We start from the raw sequence: 19,740 nt of genomic DNA on the forward strand, positions 1-19,740 counted from the left end.
TTACGCTCGTATGTTTTGTGAACCTATGTATGATTGAACAATTAGAAAAAAAAAACAAAAATTTTGAAAACATTGAAAAATCCAGATTTTAAGCTATTGCAAAAGGCAAAACGAGGTTATTAAATAATAATAATAAAAACAATGTAAACCACAATCAGTCATCATGACCCCAAAAGACGATAGAAACTAGGAAAGGTCAACCCTACCCTTCATTTTTTAGTTTTTTTTACAAAATAAAATGTGATTTTTCTGTGTAAATATTTTATTAAGAATGTCAGAAGTTTTAAATTATGTGATATAGTAATATCAAGAATTAAGCGTAATACGTTTTAATTTGTACACAGGGTGAGTAGCCGAATCTTTCAACAAAAAATAAGCACCTTTTAAGTACTTTTTAAGCACTACATACATTAACAAAATGCAAAAAAAATTTTGAAGACGTTACTTGCTCATGATAAACTAACTAGTTTCTGACAAAGAACTCTTTCTAAATTATATTAGCCACCATAAAAAGATCGAGAGATTTTTCAGTTCGATTTCAGAGGGTGGAAAATGAATTCTGAAATTGAGAATATCTTGCAAAATGCAGCAGAGTTGCACATAAAAGTGCAAGAATCTCACCAAACTCAGTTCAGTATATGCACATGCGAACCCACAAGTATTTCATCAAACATGTTAAATGATTGGTACTTTCATACGCTACGAACCGACGGTACACCGAAATAGATTGTGTTTGAATGAATTGTGAAAACGTTGAATAGAACAATATAAAAACCACGCTTTTGAAACATGGCGAAAATTGACATGGTAAAGAAAAAAAAAATCTCATTTTCGTAAAGGAAAAATTAAGCACCTATTAAAAACATCCAATAAAAAAAGCACTTTTAAAAAACGAAAATAAGCTCCTTGTTACAAATTTCTGCCAGACCAGAAAAGGGCGTTGTAATCACTCAAAAATAATTCTGTAATCACTTGTGTAGCAGGCAATGGATTGAAATGGATGGCTCATTGGAGAGCCCCATTTCGTATCATATTTTTTATTGTTTTTATTATTAAATTTGGTTGTTATTAAATATGGTTTCTTTAATTAATGCACCCATTCACCACTGAATCATTCTGCAACACTCTTTTAAGCACTTTTTAAAAACGCTACGCACCATGTGTACAGTTAGAACGTTTAGTTGCACAATTACTAAAAATGATATTGGTGTGCCAATACTTTTTTTGCCGACTGTATTTTGGGTTATACTCATAAAAACTGTTGATATATGTTAAGTTTATGATATTAAGACAAGTTCAGAGAATTATAATTTCCAGTAATATGGTAATTGAACTTAGAATAAAGAAAATTTTTTTTTTTTATATGCACTACAGCTTTGTCTTTTGAGCGGTTAAAGAATCTAAAATCAATCTCCTATCTAAAATCTTTAGCATCATTCCCTTTTTTAAAAAAAAATATTAGTGAGGAAATGACGAATTAATTGCAATTTTAAAAATAGTAGCTTGGTTTAACTGATTTTTGAAATCAATTACGTAAAAGGAAATAATTTATAAAAATTCGCTTCTGGGATAAAATCTTATATTAATCTCCGTTAAACAAAAAGAATAATAAATTGAGAGAATAATACTTGATTTGATGTGCAAATTTCAGAGAGTCCCATAAACGTTTTTATTATTTACTTCTTAAAATGTTTGTTAAGCTTTTTTGCAATCACTTATTTCAATCTTGAATTTATGAGTCCATAACGTATTTGTGTAACAGTGAAATTTTCTAAAACAATCCTAATACAATCATTCTTTTATCCTACATTTTGTAAAGTTTTTCTATAATAAAAATATTTTTTTACTACGTTTTAATGTACACATTATTTTTCATTTTGTTCTGTTTCATTTAAAGTAGTTTCTTACAGTGGCAAAGTCATGATTCAATTTTTGTTTGGAAGGGGGGCCTAAGGGATTTTAGCTAAGATGAAGGTCTAAAAAAATAAGCAACATGCAATTTAAACGTGAAAATTCATTACAACTTTTTTTACGAGGACACAATTTATGATTTTGAGGTAATAACTTAATTGCAGTAATAATTTAATTTAATGGATAAAACCTAATTTGGAAACTATAGCAAAATTTTAATAAAATTCTTCTGTTAGATGCAGCCGTTCTGTTAAGATCCTTCGGGAAGAGAAATACATCTTTATGATAACAATGCAATTGACTATAAGAACGAGTTTCAGTTAGATGAAAATAATTTTTTGTTTACAAAATAGGGAGGAGAAAAAATTCGCATATTTTCAACTGTGAATCCGAACCCCAAAAAGCATGCCATTAACCCCTTAACGATCGGTTAATTTTTAAGAAAACGGTCATAAAAGTGCCTATTTTTTTATCGCGTATCACAAATACACGTATTTGATTAGTGCTGATTAGGACTGAGCTATAAATCGATATATCGCAACATATCGATTTAACGCCTGTATCGGCAGGCCGAATACAGCAACTTTCGTTCCAGGCGATGCATCAGAAATCTGATTTAAGCCGTCGAGTAAAGAAGACGAACGATATAGCGATACAAGACACGCAAGGATCTCTTACGATCCGATGCCAACTCGCGCTGGGGAAGACGATGTTCGTATCGTTATATTGAAACGGCCTTGATTGATGAGCGGTAGAATCAGAATCAGTTTTGAGAACATATATCGTGATCTCGCATGTTCGTTTCCGCACCTCTTAGTTTTTTTTTCTTCTTGTTCGCGACTTGATATCGTTTCTTGTAGATTATTTTCAGTGGGACTGACTTTGCGCTCGTCGTTACCTTGTTCTGAACGTAATCTATCATTGAAAAGAACATATAAAGAAGTGCTTCTTAATTAATTAGGTAAAAATTTTTTTTGAAACAAAACTTTCTTTTTTATTCTTAAATGTGAAAATTAATTTTGATATTATATGTTTAAGTATTATTTTACATTATTGAATTTATTACAAACGGAAATCTAATTTAAGGTGCCCATAAAGAATTAAATTAAAAAGTAATTAAATTTGTTAGGCTATTTTTTACTTTATTTTAATTTATTAAAAGTTTTTTGGATAAAATAATAATTTAATGGGTTTTTATTACTGATTTTAAATTTATAAATCTTTAGTTGTTTTCATTTTTATAAATAAAATTATAACAAAACTTATTTTTCCTCTTTTGGATTTGGACATAAGTCAATCAACTTTGTTTATTCAAAAAAATTAGTAATGTTTGCGATTGCGACTTCTTTTTTTAAAATCATTTAGCACTTCGTTTTATTAAAGAGTATAATCGTGTTTTTTAATTTTCTTTCAATATTGTCAGTTGAATATATTATCGAATATCATAATTCTTTTGTTTTTATTTTTAAGAAATTAAACCTTACTTTGTTTTTTCGTTCAGAATTCGGTAATTATTCAATTTAACTTTATTATTTATGTGAAATAATAATGATAAAAAATAGTGTTGTTTTAAAAGTTTTTTTTTTTGTTTAATTTATTTAGCACTTTGTTTTAAGCATACAAATAATTTTTAACGAACTTATTTTTTAAATTTTCTTTCTATATTGTTAGGTAAATATATTGATAAATTTCAATTTTATTTATTTTTTTATTATTTATTTTTAAACTAAGAAATCTTTCGTTATTTGCGCGATCATTTTTAGAAAATATAACATTAATATCTTTCTTAAGCAAAACATATACATCAAATTCATAAATTGATTTAAATCAATCTGAGTATGAAGTTTTGATAGAAATCCGACTTTCTGCGCCTTATAAGTAAATGAATTTCAAAAATACTATATCGCGATACATCGCGATGCAAAACTGACGATGCATCACGATATAAAATTTCTTATATTGCCCAGTCCTAGTGCTGACAGCTAGTTTAAAATAAACTAACTATCTACAATTACCTTTGAAATATCCTAGTACTGCCATCTGGTGTGCAAAATGAGAAATAAAATGTTTTCCAGACAAAAGAAATGAATTAGTTTTACTCTTATGGGTGCGTTACTACTGAACACTCCAGCCCAGAAATATCACGGGAGCGAGAAATAGAGGGCGAAACCTCACCCCGTCATTTTCACGGGAGCGAGAAGGAAGGGGTTAAGGTAAAGGGGCTGCGCTTCCAGTGATTTTCCAGTTTCAAAATCTACGGCCAATAATTTGACTTCGGCCACCTACATACGTCACAACCCGTTTATAGGGCGGACCCATTCACTCATCCACATATCGTAATTTTGATCTGAACCAGAGACAGATCAATCTTTAGTTTAGTACTCTCAGAGGTATGATTTGCTATGGAAACATAGAGGACTTTGGGACCCGATTGATTTAGCGTGCACAAGTCACCATTTACTACACGGGGGAGTCTTCAGCCGGCTGGATTTGAACTTATAATCTCTTTGACATGGACTAGACTCCCTACCAACCAGGCTATCAAAGCTAAAGTATGTCGCTGGTTGATTGAAAATACCCAGATATAATATTTGATGATTAAATTAGTTAAAAACTCTTCACAAGAAAAAAAGGCACAAAAAACTACTCCAGGAAGATAACGAATTTCACATACAATTTTATAACATAGAAGCATTTGCATTATATTGAACAACTGCTTTTCAAACAAACAAAAAACTAATCAATAAATTTATCCATTCGCATCAGAAAAAATCTTAAAATGGAAAGAAAAAATAGAAAAATGTTTTTCTTCCAATTTTAACACAATGGAACTTTTTTAAATATTCCATAAAAATATTTTAGATAAAATATATACATGCTGTTAAGTAAAACAATAAAGCAGATAGATATTTTTAAAAACCTTGTCAAAAATGATGTAAAAAAGATCCAAACATTAATGATCGCAAATTAATATTTAAATACCGCTTAAATACTAACTCGTGACCTTCAAAGTGTATTTTTTTTACTTCACTTTTGTCAAAGATTCTAGAAATATGTTAAGGGCTGTGATAACAGAATCCCATATTTTTAAAAATTGGATATAAAACAGATAATGCTCTTATCTAAATTTATAATGAATATGAGAATAAAGAAATAATTACAGATGTTCGAAGTTTGATAAAAATTAGCACTTAAACATAAAAACTATAATTCGATGATGTTTACATGCAACATAACAACTATCACAGTTATGATGAAGATAATAGTATATTGCACACCACTATTGCATTTTTAACTAAAATTTTAAAATGTAACATAATAACTATCACACTGATAATGAAGATAATATACTGCACACCACTATTGCATTTTTAACTAAAATTTTTGAAAATTTTATTACGAAATAATTAACTAATTTACAAAATATTAAACACATAAGAAGTAATATCGCAATTCTAAAAAATAAGTCTAATTAAGGTGATGGTTTTTGAAATAAAAAATTATCGTTATTAATTTTTTAATGTAATCCTCAGGTATAAGCGAAGTTGTATTTTTGATGGTGAAATTAGAAGTGCCCAACTAAAACATGACATTTAATTAGTATTAACCATTCATTTAAAAACAGATGCAAACCCAAGAGTGTTCTATAAAAATTTACCATTTACTCAGATTTAGAACTCATAAAAATAGTTTGCATATAAAACGTTACCTAGATGGACATAAAAATTACATTTAAAAATACAATTTGATGGGCAATTAGAAAAGAAAAATATTCTTTAACCTTATATAAAAAGGTTGATGAATAATTATTTACCTTTGGAGGTATGTCCTAAAGTCCAAAAATAAAATTACAGATTCAGAACTTAACTGAAAAGTATTAATGACTATCTTTGCTCTAATGTACACAGATTGTAAAAGTTTTAGTTAAATCAAATGAAAATAGAGTTGTAAACTTTACCATTTGCAAATCTTTAAAAAAAATGGCCATAAACACAGGGTTAAAATATAGTATAAAACCTGAATAAAAATGTAAAAATAATTACATAACTATACATGTTTTTATATGCGATTAATAAACTAACTTAAAAAAAACTTTTTTTCTACTAAATTGTGGATTACAGTGTTAAAACAATTAAACGCAGATAAAATAAAAGACTGCTACATTTAACAAAGTATCCGATTTTCTCATTAAGTTCTACATTTGTATTAGTTTTGGAATCCCATATCAGTATATTCAAAATATTTTTCCATTGAATGAAGTTTGATTCTGATTAATTTCGCCAAAAAGTGATCATCTCCCAAAACTAAAGTTATAGTCATGTAGGCTTCCTTGTAAAATTTCTCCGCTTTCATGTATTTATTCAATTCGTAATTTATTTCGGCTAGGTGTAGTAACGTAAAAACTGTCTCCATATCACCTAGACCAAGCTTCGACGCTTGATAAACTAAAATGCTTTCAAATATTCTTTCTGCTTCTTTAAGGAGTTTTTGCTGACGCAAAACGTTCGCCACATTTTGATAGGCTCTTATGGTATCTCTGTGTTCAGAACCGAGAACATCACGCCTGCCATCATGGACCTTTTTAAAGACTTTAAGAGCTTCGTCTAAATCATCTTTCGCTAATAGGATAATGCCAACATTGTTAAGAGCTACAAGTGTTGTGCGATGTTTCGAGCCAGCGAGTTGTTTATATTTAACGTACGTCAAACGGCTCATTTTTAAAGCTTTTTCATGCTCACCAAGTGCATTAAGCACCAAAGCCATGTGAATCTCAGTCTGTAGCACATGCAAATGATTTCCGCCAAGAATCTTTTTCTGTTTTTCATAAATTTGTTCACAGATTTTTAGGGCTTCTTCGTTTCTGTCTAACCGATGTAAAACTAATGCCATCCAGCTCTTTATATCCAAATTACCTTTATGAAACATGCCATACACTTTTTTACGAAGCTCGTATAATTCACGGAATTGTCTCAGAGATTCTTGATACCTTTGAAGTTGATGTAATATAAAAGCAATGTGCTGTTGTGTTACCCAAACTACAATGTTATCACTTCCAAACATTTTTCTATAATCTTCCAGTAAATCTGTACAAATCAGTAAGGCTTCGTGGTATTTTGATGACTCCGTAAGCTTATGTATGAACTTGTCTTGAACAATTGGGAGATCAAAAACTTTATTGCACCTAGGGTTCAATATTTTTCTGTCGGTTGATAGATACAAGGCATGAGCTGCGGTTTGCCTGAAAGCAAAATTGCAAAATAAAATCTCTAGAGTTTCAGCTCCCTGAAATTTGCAGTGGTGTGCTGCGGTAGTTAATGTTTTTTTATTCTGATTGCGGGCATTCATGATTGCTGCCATTGTCTGAACATCTTTAATATTTTTCAAAACTGCGAGGAATTTACGTTTCCTATCTTCAATCTCTTTAAAACATCGATCAATCAGGTTGAGTAGATTATAAATCTTTGAATTTGTAGCCAGATCAGCAGGGCTTTTAGCATTATTAGATGTTGCATTGTAAATTGCACCAAACTTTAACAAAATTTGAGCGACTTCTATGTGACCAAATTTAGAAGCATAATGTAGCGGTGTAAATCCATTCTTTCCATTTGTATTGGGATTCGCCTTGTTTTCCAACAATACAAGGGCAATTTCCAAATAACCTTTATATGCTACGAAAATTAAAGGACACGCATTATTTTTGTCTAAGGCGTTTACAATAGCGCCATTTTGAATGCACTGCTGTACCATCAAGATGTTATTATGTTTAACTGCTTTCATTAAATTTTCTGTTTCTCTTAAAATATTTATTACTTTTGATGTTTTAGCTAAATCGATTGGTTTTCGACCTAAGTGATCAGGCAAGTCATAAAATGATCCATTTTCAACTAAAAGTTTAACTAAATCGAAGTTCCCCCTTGCAGCGGCGACGTGCAAAGGCATGATCCCAGCATCATCTGAAGAATTCATATTAACTTTTTTACTAATAAGGTATTGTACTAGCTCAAATTTTTCTTCTGTCACAGCGAAATGTAGTAAAGATTCTACATGCACGGTGTTGGCAGCTTGATTCAATGACATATATTTATATAGGAGTGCCATAACACTTAGGTTTCCATGTTTTACTGTTATATGAATGGGTTTTAAATTTTCTTTATTTAAAACATTGACATCTGCTCCTTTTTTGATTAGATATGAAGCAATTTCAAAGCTCCCAACTTCAGATGCAAGATGAAGCAAAGTATGACCGTTGGCATTAGTATAATTAACGTCAAGTTGTTTTTTCTCGATAAACAGCCTGACTAATTGTAAGTTTTTGGATAAAACAGCTGATTCTAAAGGGATTCTATTAAAGCTATTTGGTGTGTCATAAATGGCTCCTTTCGCAAGGAGCAGCCAGACAATTTTTACGTGTCCTTTTGCTAACGCCAAATGCAAGGCATTATCTCCTTTTCTAGTTTTAATATTGACGTCTGCATTCTTTTGCACCAATAGTTTGACAATCTCGTAACACCCTCTTTCCGAAGCGATATGCAGCGCAGACAAATGTTCGCTGCCTGTAACAGCATTTACGTCCAGTCCTAGAGTAACTACATCTTGAAACATAGCAACATTGCCGACAGCAGCAACTCTCTGCAGCAAAGCTATATTTTCCTTCATTAAAACGTTTTTAGTTTTATGTTTAGGGAATAATAAAACATTCAGAATATCTCTATATTCACAATCAATGGCTAAAAAATAAATCATTCCATTATTGAGATAGCGATTTGCTCCTTTTTTAAGCAAATAGTTTACAATATCCATGTAATGATATTTCACAGATGTAGCCAAAGCTGTTAATCCATTTTCATCGATTGCATCAATTTTGCAATCCATTTCAACTAAATGTTTAACTGATTTCAGTTGATTAGAATCCACAGCGTAGTGCAAAGCTGTGCGCTTATATTTGTCGATGACATTTACATCATTCGAAATTGATGCGACGAGTTTGAATAATTTTTCTTGCCCACACCTGACAACATAATGCAGGGGTGTGCACCCATTTAAATCCTTCAACAGCTCACAACCAACTTGTTTCGTAAGACTGTCAATTATCTGATAGTTACTATTTTCTACGGCTAAGTGTAAAGGACTTTTAAGTTCGTTGTTTTGTTTGTTAATGTTAGCTTCGGCCTCAATTAAGATTTTCACAATGCAACCGTGATTGTTGAAGCAACTGTGATGAAGAGCAGTCCAACCCTTTTTGTCCTCGTCATTAACAGCATTAGGTTTCTTCTTTAAAATGAATTTAACAGTTTCCACATCACCAGATGCCGATGCTACATGCAAGGGTGTTCGACCCTTTTTGTCTTTACAAGAAATGCCGGCACCTTTTTCCATGAGATATTTAGAAGCCTGATTATTGCAAAACTGTGCACTAATATGTAAAGGCGTCAGACCCATGAAAGTACAGACATTAATAGTAGCGCCCTTATCAACTAAAGTTGATATTAAATCAACATTTCCACTATACGCAGCACAATGCAATGCTGTCCAACCTTGATAATTCCACATATTCAAGGATCCACCCAATCGCAGTAAGTTCTTCGCTATTTCTTGCTCTCCCAAATATGTCGCAAAATGTATAGGTATGCGTCCAACATAATCTCGGATATTAATTTTTGCACCATTTTTCAACAGCACTTCAACACAACTTTTGTGCCGATTTCTCACTGCGCAATGGAGAGGAGTTACTCCCCTATCGTCCTGGCAGTCTATTTCTGCTCCATTCTGAATCAGAATACTAAGAACTTCGGCATGGCCCCAATCAGCAGCTAAATGCATAGGTGTGCTTTTAAGATCATTTTTCCTGTTTACATCTGCACCTTTTTGTAACAAATACGTCACTATGCTAGAAAAACCTTTCTCAGCTGCAAGAATTAAAGGCGTGCAAGCACTACTACTTAGATTGTCGTCGACATTCTTTTCTTTCTTCAACAGTTCGATGGTAACTCCGACATGGTTATGGCAAATAGCAAAGTGTAAAGGTGCATAATCACACATATCTTTAATTTCCGTGTCTGCTCCATTTTTCAGCAATACCTCAACTACTTCTTCGGAACCAACCTGCGATGCAATATGCAAAGCAGTTTTGTTGCAGACATCTTTTGCATTGATGGAGATTTGATTATTTTTCAGAAGAACCTCTACACTATTTTTACGAGCTTTAAAGGCTGCGATGTGTAAAGGAATACGGCCCTCGACATCCATTTCTTCTATACTTTTGAAAAATAATCCGGGATATTCGGAAATAATAAATTCTAAAGTTACTGTATTTGACGCTTGACTAGCGTAATGAAGGGCTGTCCATAAATTTATATCTCTGGCTTCGATATCGGCACCCTTTTCAATACACGATCTCGCGAGATCGAGATCACCACAAGCTAAAGCGTAGAACAATTCTGCTTGGTTGCTTAGCTTTTCTAAGTTTTGCTCAAACTTAAGCTTTAAATTTGATGGATTACCAATGACGATTCGGTCAAGTTGCTTTTTCCAACTTGTAACATCTTCCATCACAAATATTTTGGCATTCAAAAGTATTGAAATATTTGAGTTAAAAAGAACATCGTTTAATACGTTGCCGTGAGCCAAATGATTTCTTAAATTCTTTCCGCCTAATATCGGGTGATTTCCATCACAATAAAATGGATTGTTAGTGAATTTTCTGCAAGAGTCGAGTATAGACATGATGTCCAACATAATCACTTCAATCAACAAATTTGTTTCACAAATAACTTCGGCTGCAATATTTTTTCTTGAAGTTTCCTTCAAATCAATAATTCTTCCCATTGCATCGTGTAGGAGTTCAAGCTTTTCCTTCAACTCCTCATGATACTTTTCCAAATGATTCATTCTCCTTGGAAACATTGCATTTTTGTCACTTGTCAATAAATAGTTCATTTCAGTAATGCCTGTAACCGTGCTCATGTCATAATTAATGACACGTAATATTTTATAGTATAATAAAGTTACTTCATAAAATTTGTCTTTCGACACTCGAAGCTTGACAGCATCATAAACGGATGTTATGGAATTAGCAATCAGTCTAATATATTCTTCTGGGACGTCAATGCTCAACCTTTTTATATCCCTCTTGGCTAGTTTTTTAAGTTCTGGAAAATCATTCTCCTCTATAATCATAGTGTTCATAATTCCATTATAAAATAGCTCTAAATTCTGAATAGGGCACTGCTTTACAGATTTGATAACCGCTCGTTCGAAGTCGTTCTCAGTCTTTGAGTTTAGAATTTGCTGAAGATTGTGCAAAACAATCTCTTCACTGGCAGACAAACTTCCAATTGTGTCGAAAAACTGAGGTATTAATTTTTGCAACAACTTAATTTCCGAAGTATCATCGAAAGTGCCTGAAGAAGAAACATCGGATGACTTACCGAAACGAAGGGATTTTAATGTATGTTTGTAATCTTCTAAGCTATTGCAGTCAGCAAGCTTCTGTAAACACAACTTCATCAAGTTTCTTTTTAAGCTACGTAGAATATCAGTGACTAAAGGATTTAGCTTATTTAAATCGTTCTGCACAGAACTGTAAAAATCACAATTCAAACCTTCCAGTTCTTTTCGTTTTTGAAGAGCGTGTTCATGAGATAGAGCATTACGCAATCCTGTTACTATAGATCTTGTAGTTTTCGTTAAGGTGAGCAATAAAATATCACAGGTATTGTCAGAAAGTTTTGGTGATTCTACGGTATTCTTTAAATTTTCACCGAGAACTTGTAACGTTCTCGAGATAATTAATTGCCCGTCAGTTTTTTTCGAGTCCACAGCTATGGCAACTTCCAGGTAATGTTTAATCACTTCCAAAGAATAAACGTCTCGAACTGCGGCATAGTCTTTTAGTAAGTCCTCGAATAAAGGATAAGTTTTTATGATTGCTGAAATATTTTCTTTGCGCGAGAATTGTAGAAATTTGTTTACACTATTAATAGCTGTTAAGTTTGCGACTTTTTCTAAATTCAAAGAGAAGTGACCGAGATGTTTTAAGATTGTTGATTGGGTTAACACGCAGTTAGTGAAACGCCAAGAATTACGCCTGTAATATTTTTCGTACTCATAAACCTTTTTTTCTATCTCATTCTTTGCCTTTTCGATTGGTTTAAGGAAACTGATGAAAACAATTAAGCAGAATTCCATTTCTTCCCATGGCAATGAATCATAGGTAAATTTTAATAATCGCTTTAAGACAGAAATATTCTGAATTATAAACGATGAAATAAACAGAAATTTGTCATCTGCTTCTTTATCCATATACTCCGTTTTTAACATACCAACGCATTCTACGACTAATTCGATCCTTTGTTTGATGTTTTCCGGTGAATAACTTTTACTAACATTTTTATTTTTATTCCCTTGAAAGAAACAAGATTTCAACAAGAAATATTCGACAAAGTTATTCATCTGTTCCGTGATTCGAATGTTCTTTAGCTTGATTTCATTAAAAGACAATGATAAAATATCTTCTAATTCATTCGGTTTCTTTGTGAAATAGTCATCAGGCCACTTTGATAATAATAACTCAAGAAGTTCAGTTTTGCTGGATTTTATGGCGTAGTAAAATGCATCATGATTCTGATGGTCCAGCTCACCTGGCTTGATATTTTCTCCTCCAGCCAAGGCTCGAAAAGTAAATAGCCAATGACCGTCGTTGTGGAGCAAATATTCAAGAACATTTAGTCTCTGGTATTTGCAAGCTAAAATAACAACATTTGTTTTCTTCAATGGGTTATTGATTTGTGTATAAGCTACTTTTAAGTCTTCTCTCCACTCCTGAGTATTTAAAGAACGCACCAATTTACCTTTCTTGCGTAAAATACTAATTAAATCTTCTCTAATTCCTCTTTCTATATCAGAAAACAGTTCGATAAAGTTACAAGTAGAACTTACTTTATTGCAGTTTTCAGCCATTCTACCTTTCATAAGTACGTCCAATTATTATGTTTTATTATCTTGTTACAAAGTCCTGAAAATTAATAAAAATTTATATAAATTTAACTACAAAGTAAAAGACAACTAAACAAGGCAAAATTAAGGAGACATAATAATGATAATCTTTCATTTTTAGTACTTGGCATTTTGTGAAAGTAAGAATTACCAGAAAAGTATTAATTTGATTATGCAAATTTTGCCTCACGGTAAAAAAAAGCCTTTCAAGAGGTTTGATTGAAACATGCAACAGTTGCAAAAATGTTGCTAACAGAATTTAGGACTGATTAGTACAATAATATTGTACGTCAAGTTATGAACTGAAAACTTTCATAAGTTACAAAGCAGTGCGTTACAATTTCAATTGGTTGCATTTTTCTTTGTTAAATTTTTCTTTTTTTTAAAGTTATTTTTATTTGTCTATATAACAATTTGTTAAATTACCAAACCCGACTCAATGGTTTTCTTTTCCTATTATTTTTAATTTTCAAATAATACGCGTATTCATTTCAGTAATAGTTTAAACCCATTTGCTTTTAAAGATGGTTTACACTCGATTTTTAAGCTTTAAATCCACAGTAATAATTTTTTGACTAAAATTATTAAGTATTTGTTTCTTTTAAAATTAATAAATGGCAGCACGCATTGAAAGTAGGTTGAAAATGTTTCCTTATCCGGTTGTAGCCTTTTTTTTTCTTAAATTTTGATGTGTGAATGCAAAACAGTGTCTGGCAACGTGAAGACGAAAACTGTTTATTTATGAATTTCTTTACATTCAACGAATATTTAATACAATTGTTAGAAAGAAAATTTTTAAAAGCCATGATGACTAGCTAAAGACACTGAGCTATTGTTGTGAGGAACTGGGGTTCGATCCTCAGTGGTAGCTTGAAACAGAGTTGGGCAAAAATGTAATCGATTACACTTTTGGATTACAGTAATCAATTACTTGTAATCATGACTACAAGATAACATATTTGGTTTCCAAAGCTGTAATTATGATCACAACAATCAATTACTTGAAATCGTGATTACAAGATAACATAATTTTGATTACAGCCTTAATTAGGATTACAACAATCAATTACAGTAATCATACAATTTTTTATAATTTTGAATACAGCTGTAATCATAATTACAATAATTGATTACAGTAATCAATTACTTGTAATCTTGATTACAATTCACCAAAATTTTGATTACAATTGTAATCGTGATTCCAAGTAATCACAACAGAAACAATTACGGGTAATTATGATTACTGGCAATCAAAATATACTATTACATGTAATCATGATTACGAGTAATTGTAATTACTTGTAATCCAACTGTACGATTACAAGTAATTACGATTGCATACTGTATATGAATAGATTATGTAAGTACGTATGGGGATACATATTTTTATGTACATAGAACGTACATACGTGTGATTCATATAGATACATATACAATGTATTTACAAACGTTGTTTGAACGTTTGTAATTATATAATAATATATATATTACAATGCGTATATGCTTATTACACATAATTAGGCATGTGTAATGCATCTAAGCAAGTTTGTTAGTTTGTGTGCAAATGCAATATTTTGCATGCTCGTATACACAGACAACATATGTATGAACGTAAGTGAAAATAATTTATATACGTATGCATATATGTATATACGTAATGCATATACGTACAATATGTAAGAATGTTGTTTATAGGTACCCTATGCGTACATAATTGGGTAAATAAAATTCATGTATGTATTCATGTACGTTTACTCGTACATATATATATGGTTTGTACACGCAACGTATGTACATATATGTATGTATGTACATATCTATTTACTTTAGTAATACATATGCACATGTAATGTATGGATGTAAAAAAATTGTTTATGTACGTATGTACATACAACGTATACATGCACGTATACATAAATACAAGCGCATGTTTAAATATATGCATGCACATACATTGTGACTACATTATACTTTATAACAGTAAAGTTATTAAAGTTTGTTTTAAAATTTGTTCTGAAATATATAAAACTCAATCTCTTATAGTTTTGGAAATCAAACGATTATCAACGAAAACAAACGATGACAACGAATCCTAAATATTATTTCAACATTTGAAATTACAGTTTTCTTTCTTTTTTTTGCCATCTAAAACTTTCTATGAACTGTGCAATGTTATAAATACATAAATTTGTCGAGTCAAGCATTTTAAGAAAATACCTGAAAATTATTCTTTATTCTAACAATTTTGAATTGATATAGAGCAATTAAAGCTGGCAACTAAATTTAAATATAGTTCGATTCTGTAATTTAACTTGCTTGAGTCGTTATCAGTGGTTTTTACACTTCACTTACATATATTTTATTTATTTCATTGCATACATATTTAGACATAAATATTGTACATACATTCACTGGACAGACACACAATGTATAATATATCCATGAATACGTACATACAATTTATGTACATATGTATACATGTAGTATATATACGCATGTACAATGCGCGCAGATACGTGTATTGTACATTTGTGGATAGATTTAGTCGACATAAATACATATTGCGTAGATTTGGATAACATGTATGTACGCATGCAAAATTTGTATTTAAGATTTTTGTCCAATATATGTAGAATATATGAATGTATTGTACATATATGCATACATATTGTTCATAAATAAATTGTACATCCATCCATCTGACATTCATACATGGGACATACATACATGGCACATGCATGCATGGGACATATATGCATGGTTCATGCATGCATGGGACATAACTTTAATTGAACAGTAGTTGAATTTACTTTAATCTCCAATGAGGTTTCAAATTTCCCTGATTTTTCCAGGTAAAAATCTTAAAATTTCCAGGTTAGCGTGTGTTTTTCCTCATAAATATATCATCTTGAAAAAATGGAATTACAGAATGACTAAAAAACCCTTGGATATCTGTAGTGTGTGTGCTTAATATATTTTCATTAAGAAAAAGAAAATCATTCCAGGTGATTATAAATCAACACGTTTTTATATTTACAGTGGCTCCCAAAAGTGTTCGTTCACTTATAACTTTTATTAAAATAGGGCATTATTTATCAATTAAAATGAATATTTCAGAACGAGTATACATTTATTTACTGACTCATAAAAGTTATTCTTGTGAAAAGAAACTCTACTAAATGTTAATTTAACAAAAATTAGAATATTTACTGGGGATATTTCCGTATCTAGATCTGTTGCGCCAACTACAATCGCCAAGGTGCCAAATAGTTTTTAAACTTGCAATTTTCATATACCCGGGGGTGGCTACGAGTAATACATTTTGAGTTGGTCCCATTCTGTGATGATTTTCGCGGGACTCTGCCTGGAAATTGCCTAGACTTGGCGATTATTCTGCCACAGATCAGGATACGGAAATCTCCCCTATTTACTGATAGACGAAGATTTTTTTTTTTTTTTTAAGTGTAAGATGTTTTTTGTGAGACTAAGTTTTTGTTACTTTTTCATTCTAGATTTCTTAAAAGTAAACTTTTGCTTTGTTTTTCTTTAAAAATATTCAGATTTGCTAAGATCATAATATATTTTTTTAACATTAAATATCCATACCGAAATATTTGTTTTAATTAATGGATAGTCTTATTTCATTGAAAATCATAAGTGTAAGAACACTTTAATGAGTCACTGAATTTACATTTCAATATAAAGTCATTTTATATTGTATTTTATCTAAACAGTGCTCTTTATAAAATTCAGTGATCATATTTTCTTTAAACCAATATCTCAAGTTAAATGTTTAAATAATGTTGTTTTGAATTAGCATTATTATTTTAAGAGATTCAGNACTACCACAGCATGGCAAAAAACTATATTTTTATTATGTTAATTTCATGAGAAGTCATAACCAGATCAATATTGAAAAACTCTATCCTGTATTTCGGTGTTCCCATAAATACCGTAAATTTTACTATATTCTAATAGTTTTGACCATACTTTCTTTTCTCAATGTGGTCAGTATCATGATTCACATTTCATAAAAGGTACTGTATTGTCGCATGCAAACATATATATTTTCTCAAAATTTAGGACAGCCTTCTATTTTGACACCTCAAATTTTAAAAAAAAATTATTTTTTCGCAAAATTGAAGGGGGAAAAACACGAGTCTAAGAGTTTTACATCAAGGACATATCCGGACATTTTCGACAAAATCAAGAATGTCAAGTATCCAAATGACTTAATTCATTAAATTTAAAAAAAAAAGTTATAAAAAAAATTCGCAAGGTAGGTGTGCATATTTGGGGCTGAAGATTATGAAATCTAACACGAAACTGTAAGATCGTGGCTTCTATTACAGCTGATGACAGTTTTTTTTATTTTATTTCTTTATACTGAAAAATGTTTTTCTTATTTTTTTTAAAGTATGCATGTAAAACTAATAATTTAACAATTATTTAAAAAACTAGAAGGCTCCGCCCCTTGTTCACTTTGCTCACTAACCCTCGTGGTTGCTTTTCATTAATCATTGCAGATATGAGGAAAAACGGCTATTTCCATTTTTTTACACAAACATTACGATTGCTATTTACATTTTAAAGATGACTAAATTTAAGCAAATCAATAAAATTGGAAAATAAAATAAAATCTATGTCACAAAGTCCAGTAAGTTCTCATAACAAATCAATACCTCTGAGTACTGATCCAGAAGTTCCCTTGTCTTCTGCATAGAGTTCAAAATTACAAGGCTACGTAGTTAAACATGGGTAGTTGTAAACTAAAAATTGAGTCAGTTTTTCAACGGTGGTCATAAAAAGAATAAAACTAATTATCAAATTGCATTTTCTTGTATTTCATTCTAACTCCTTGCATATTTTCTATGGATTTTGAGCAGCAAAGCAAAATGTAGCGTAAAGAAATTTTTTTAATAATTTAATGTTAATACTCAACAATAAAAAATGACGGTTTTCCTCGGGTGTATATAAATAGAATTGAACTTATAAGGGCCCCATTTTTTCAGTAGCTTGGGGCCTCGCCAAACTTAAATCCGGCCCTGCTTGTTCCATACTCTCAAGAAAAAAATAGATACAATTATTGTAATTTTATTCCTTTTTTTTTCTTATTTGAAATTAAAATATTTAAAGAATTCCAATTTCAACACATGGTATTTTGAGTTAGTAATTTTTTTTATTACAACTAGAAACTTGTACTCGTACAGTGTAGAACAAAAAAAAAACAAAGTTTCGTTTTCGTTCTTCCTAATAAACACATATGAATAAAAAATTTTTATATTTTATGTTTACATATCATTTAACATGTTTCCTATACATTCCTTAATCTTTGCCAGCTTTTTAGGGTAAAAGGAGAAACAGTTGTGGAAATATCATCTCTGGAATGCAATTATTTTTGAACTTTCGATATTGTGATTACTATAAAAATCGAATTTTGAATAAAAAATCAAATATATACCAACAAAACAGTAAAATTAAATCTTAACATATAGTTGGTTTTTTTAAAAAAAACCTTTTTTTAAAATTTAAAATATGTTACAAATGGTTAACATGAAATCGAGAAAATTAGCATTAATTATAACGATTTGTCGACAAGCATTGCTGTTAGCAATTGTAAAATGTGTGATTGGTTGACTGTGCTGAGAAAAAATAATTCACAGATTTTATCGGATAGGAGTACAAAAGTTTTCAGAAAAAGAGTACAACAGAAAGAACAACAAAAGAGCCACCCTACTGAACATACATGCATGGGCCATTCATGCATTGTACTTAGATGCATAAGATATAAATATATTGTTGATATGTGCATGGGGCATACATTATGCAAACAATGTATGTATGCTCGTACAAACAGCAAGTACTTATAAATATATGCGTACATAAACATGGAAATACATTACATACACAAGTTTGCATAAAATGCATACATTCATCGTGTACAAATGTACATGTCTACATTGTTTGCCCATACATAATTATTAGATATATACTTACATACATATATTTTATACATATAATATAAGTGTATGTAACTAAAATGTCTCTACATATGCAGATAAATACATATGTACGCACATTTTAGTTATTTTCATTCCTACATACGTTGTATGTAAATACGTACAAAATATATCATTATACGATACATTATACTATCTACTGTAAAATATAATCATATATTGTTATACAATAGTCTTGTAAACGCATATTTTGATTAATTGTAATCATAATTTAATGTAATAAAGATTATTTGTAACCACGATTACGTGTAATAGTATATTTTGATTATATTGTAATCACGATTACAGTTGAAATCAAAATTTTTAATCATGATCATAAGTAATTGATTACTGTAATCGAAAAATGTAATCAATTTCATTTTTGCCTAACTCTGATTGTAGTAAAAAATTATGATTACTGGTAATCGCAATTATCTGTAATCGTGATTACAAGTAATTGATTATATGGCAGTAATTATTTGCAATCAATTATAGTTGCAATCGATTACTGTAATCGACGCCCAGCTCTGGCTTGAAGTCCACTCAGCTTTAGATCAATGGCCCAGCGACAGAGTTTTTTCGAGCTATCTGCGATAAAACTCTCTAGTACTAATATCTTTCTGCGTGATACTTTTAATGATAACAAACATAAATATTACTGATTTAAAACAACAAAAGTGCAGTGTTTACAAAAAGAAAAAAAAAACTATATAATTTTTTTTTAAATTGAACATGTCATAATTTTTTATTCTAATATTATGGGTGATATTCTCGCGTTTTGTTGGGGGGGGGGGGCACAAATTATTTCCTTCTTCGCATTTTGTAACAGTAAAAA

The 19,740-nt window shown here is 30.6% G+C and overlaps 1 protein-coding gene across 1 annotated transcript in view; it reads right to left on the minus strand.

Annotated features, from left to right (window-relative positions):
* Nucleotides 1-5,832: 5,832 nt before the first annotated feature.
* LOC122271263 (uncharacterized) overlaps nucleotides 5,833-19,740 on the minus strand; it is a 21,577-nt gene continuing 7,669 nt past the window's right edge. The window contains exon 2 of the mRNA XM_043051945.2: nucleotides 5,833-12,925. Within this exon, the coding sequence (XP_042907879.2) occupies nucleotides 6,118-12,870 (6,753 nt within the window). The 5' untranslated portion in view covers nucleotides 12,871-12,925 and the 3' untranslated portion in view covers nucleotides 5,833-6,117. The remainder of the gene's footprint in view (nucleotides 12,926-19,740) is intronic.

Source organism: Parasteatoda tepidariorum, chromosome 9 (assembly GCF_043381705.1).
Source record: "Parasteatoda tepidariorum isolate YZ-2023 chromosome 9, CAS_Ptep_4.0, whole genome shotgun sequence".
Lineage (NCBI taxonomy): Eukaryota > Metazoa > Arthropoda > Arachnida > Araneae > Theridiidae > Parasteatoda > Parasteatoda tepidariorum.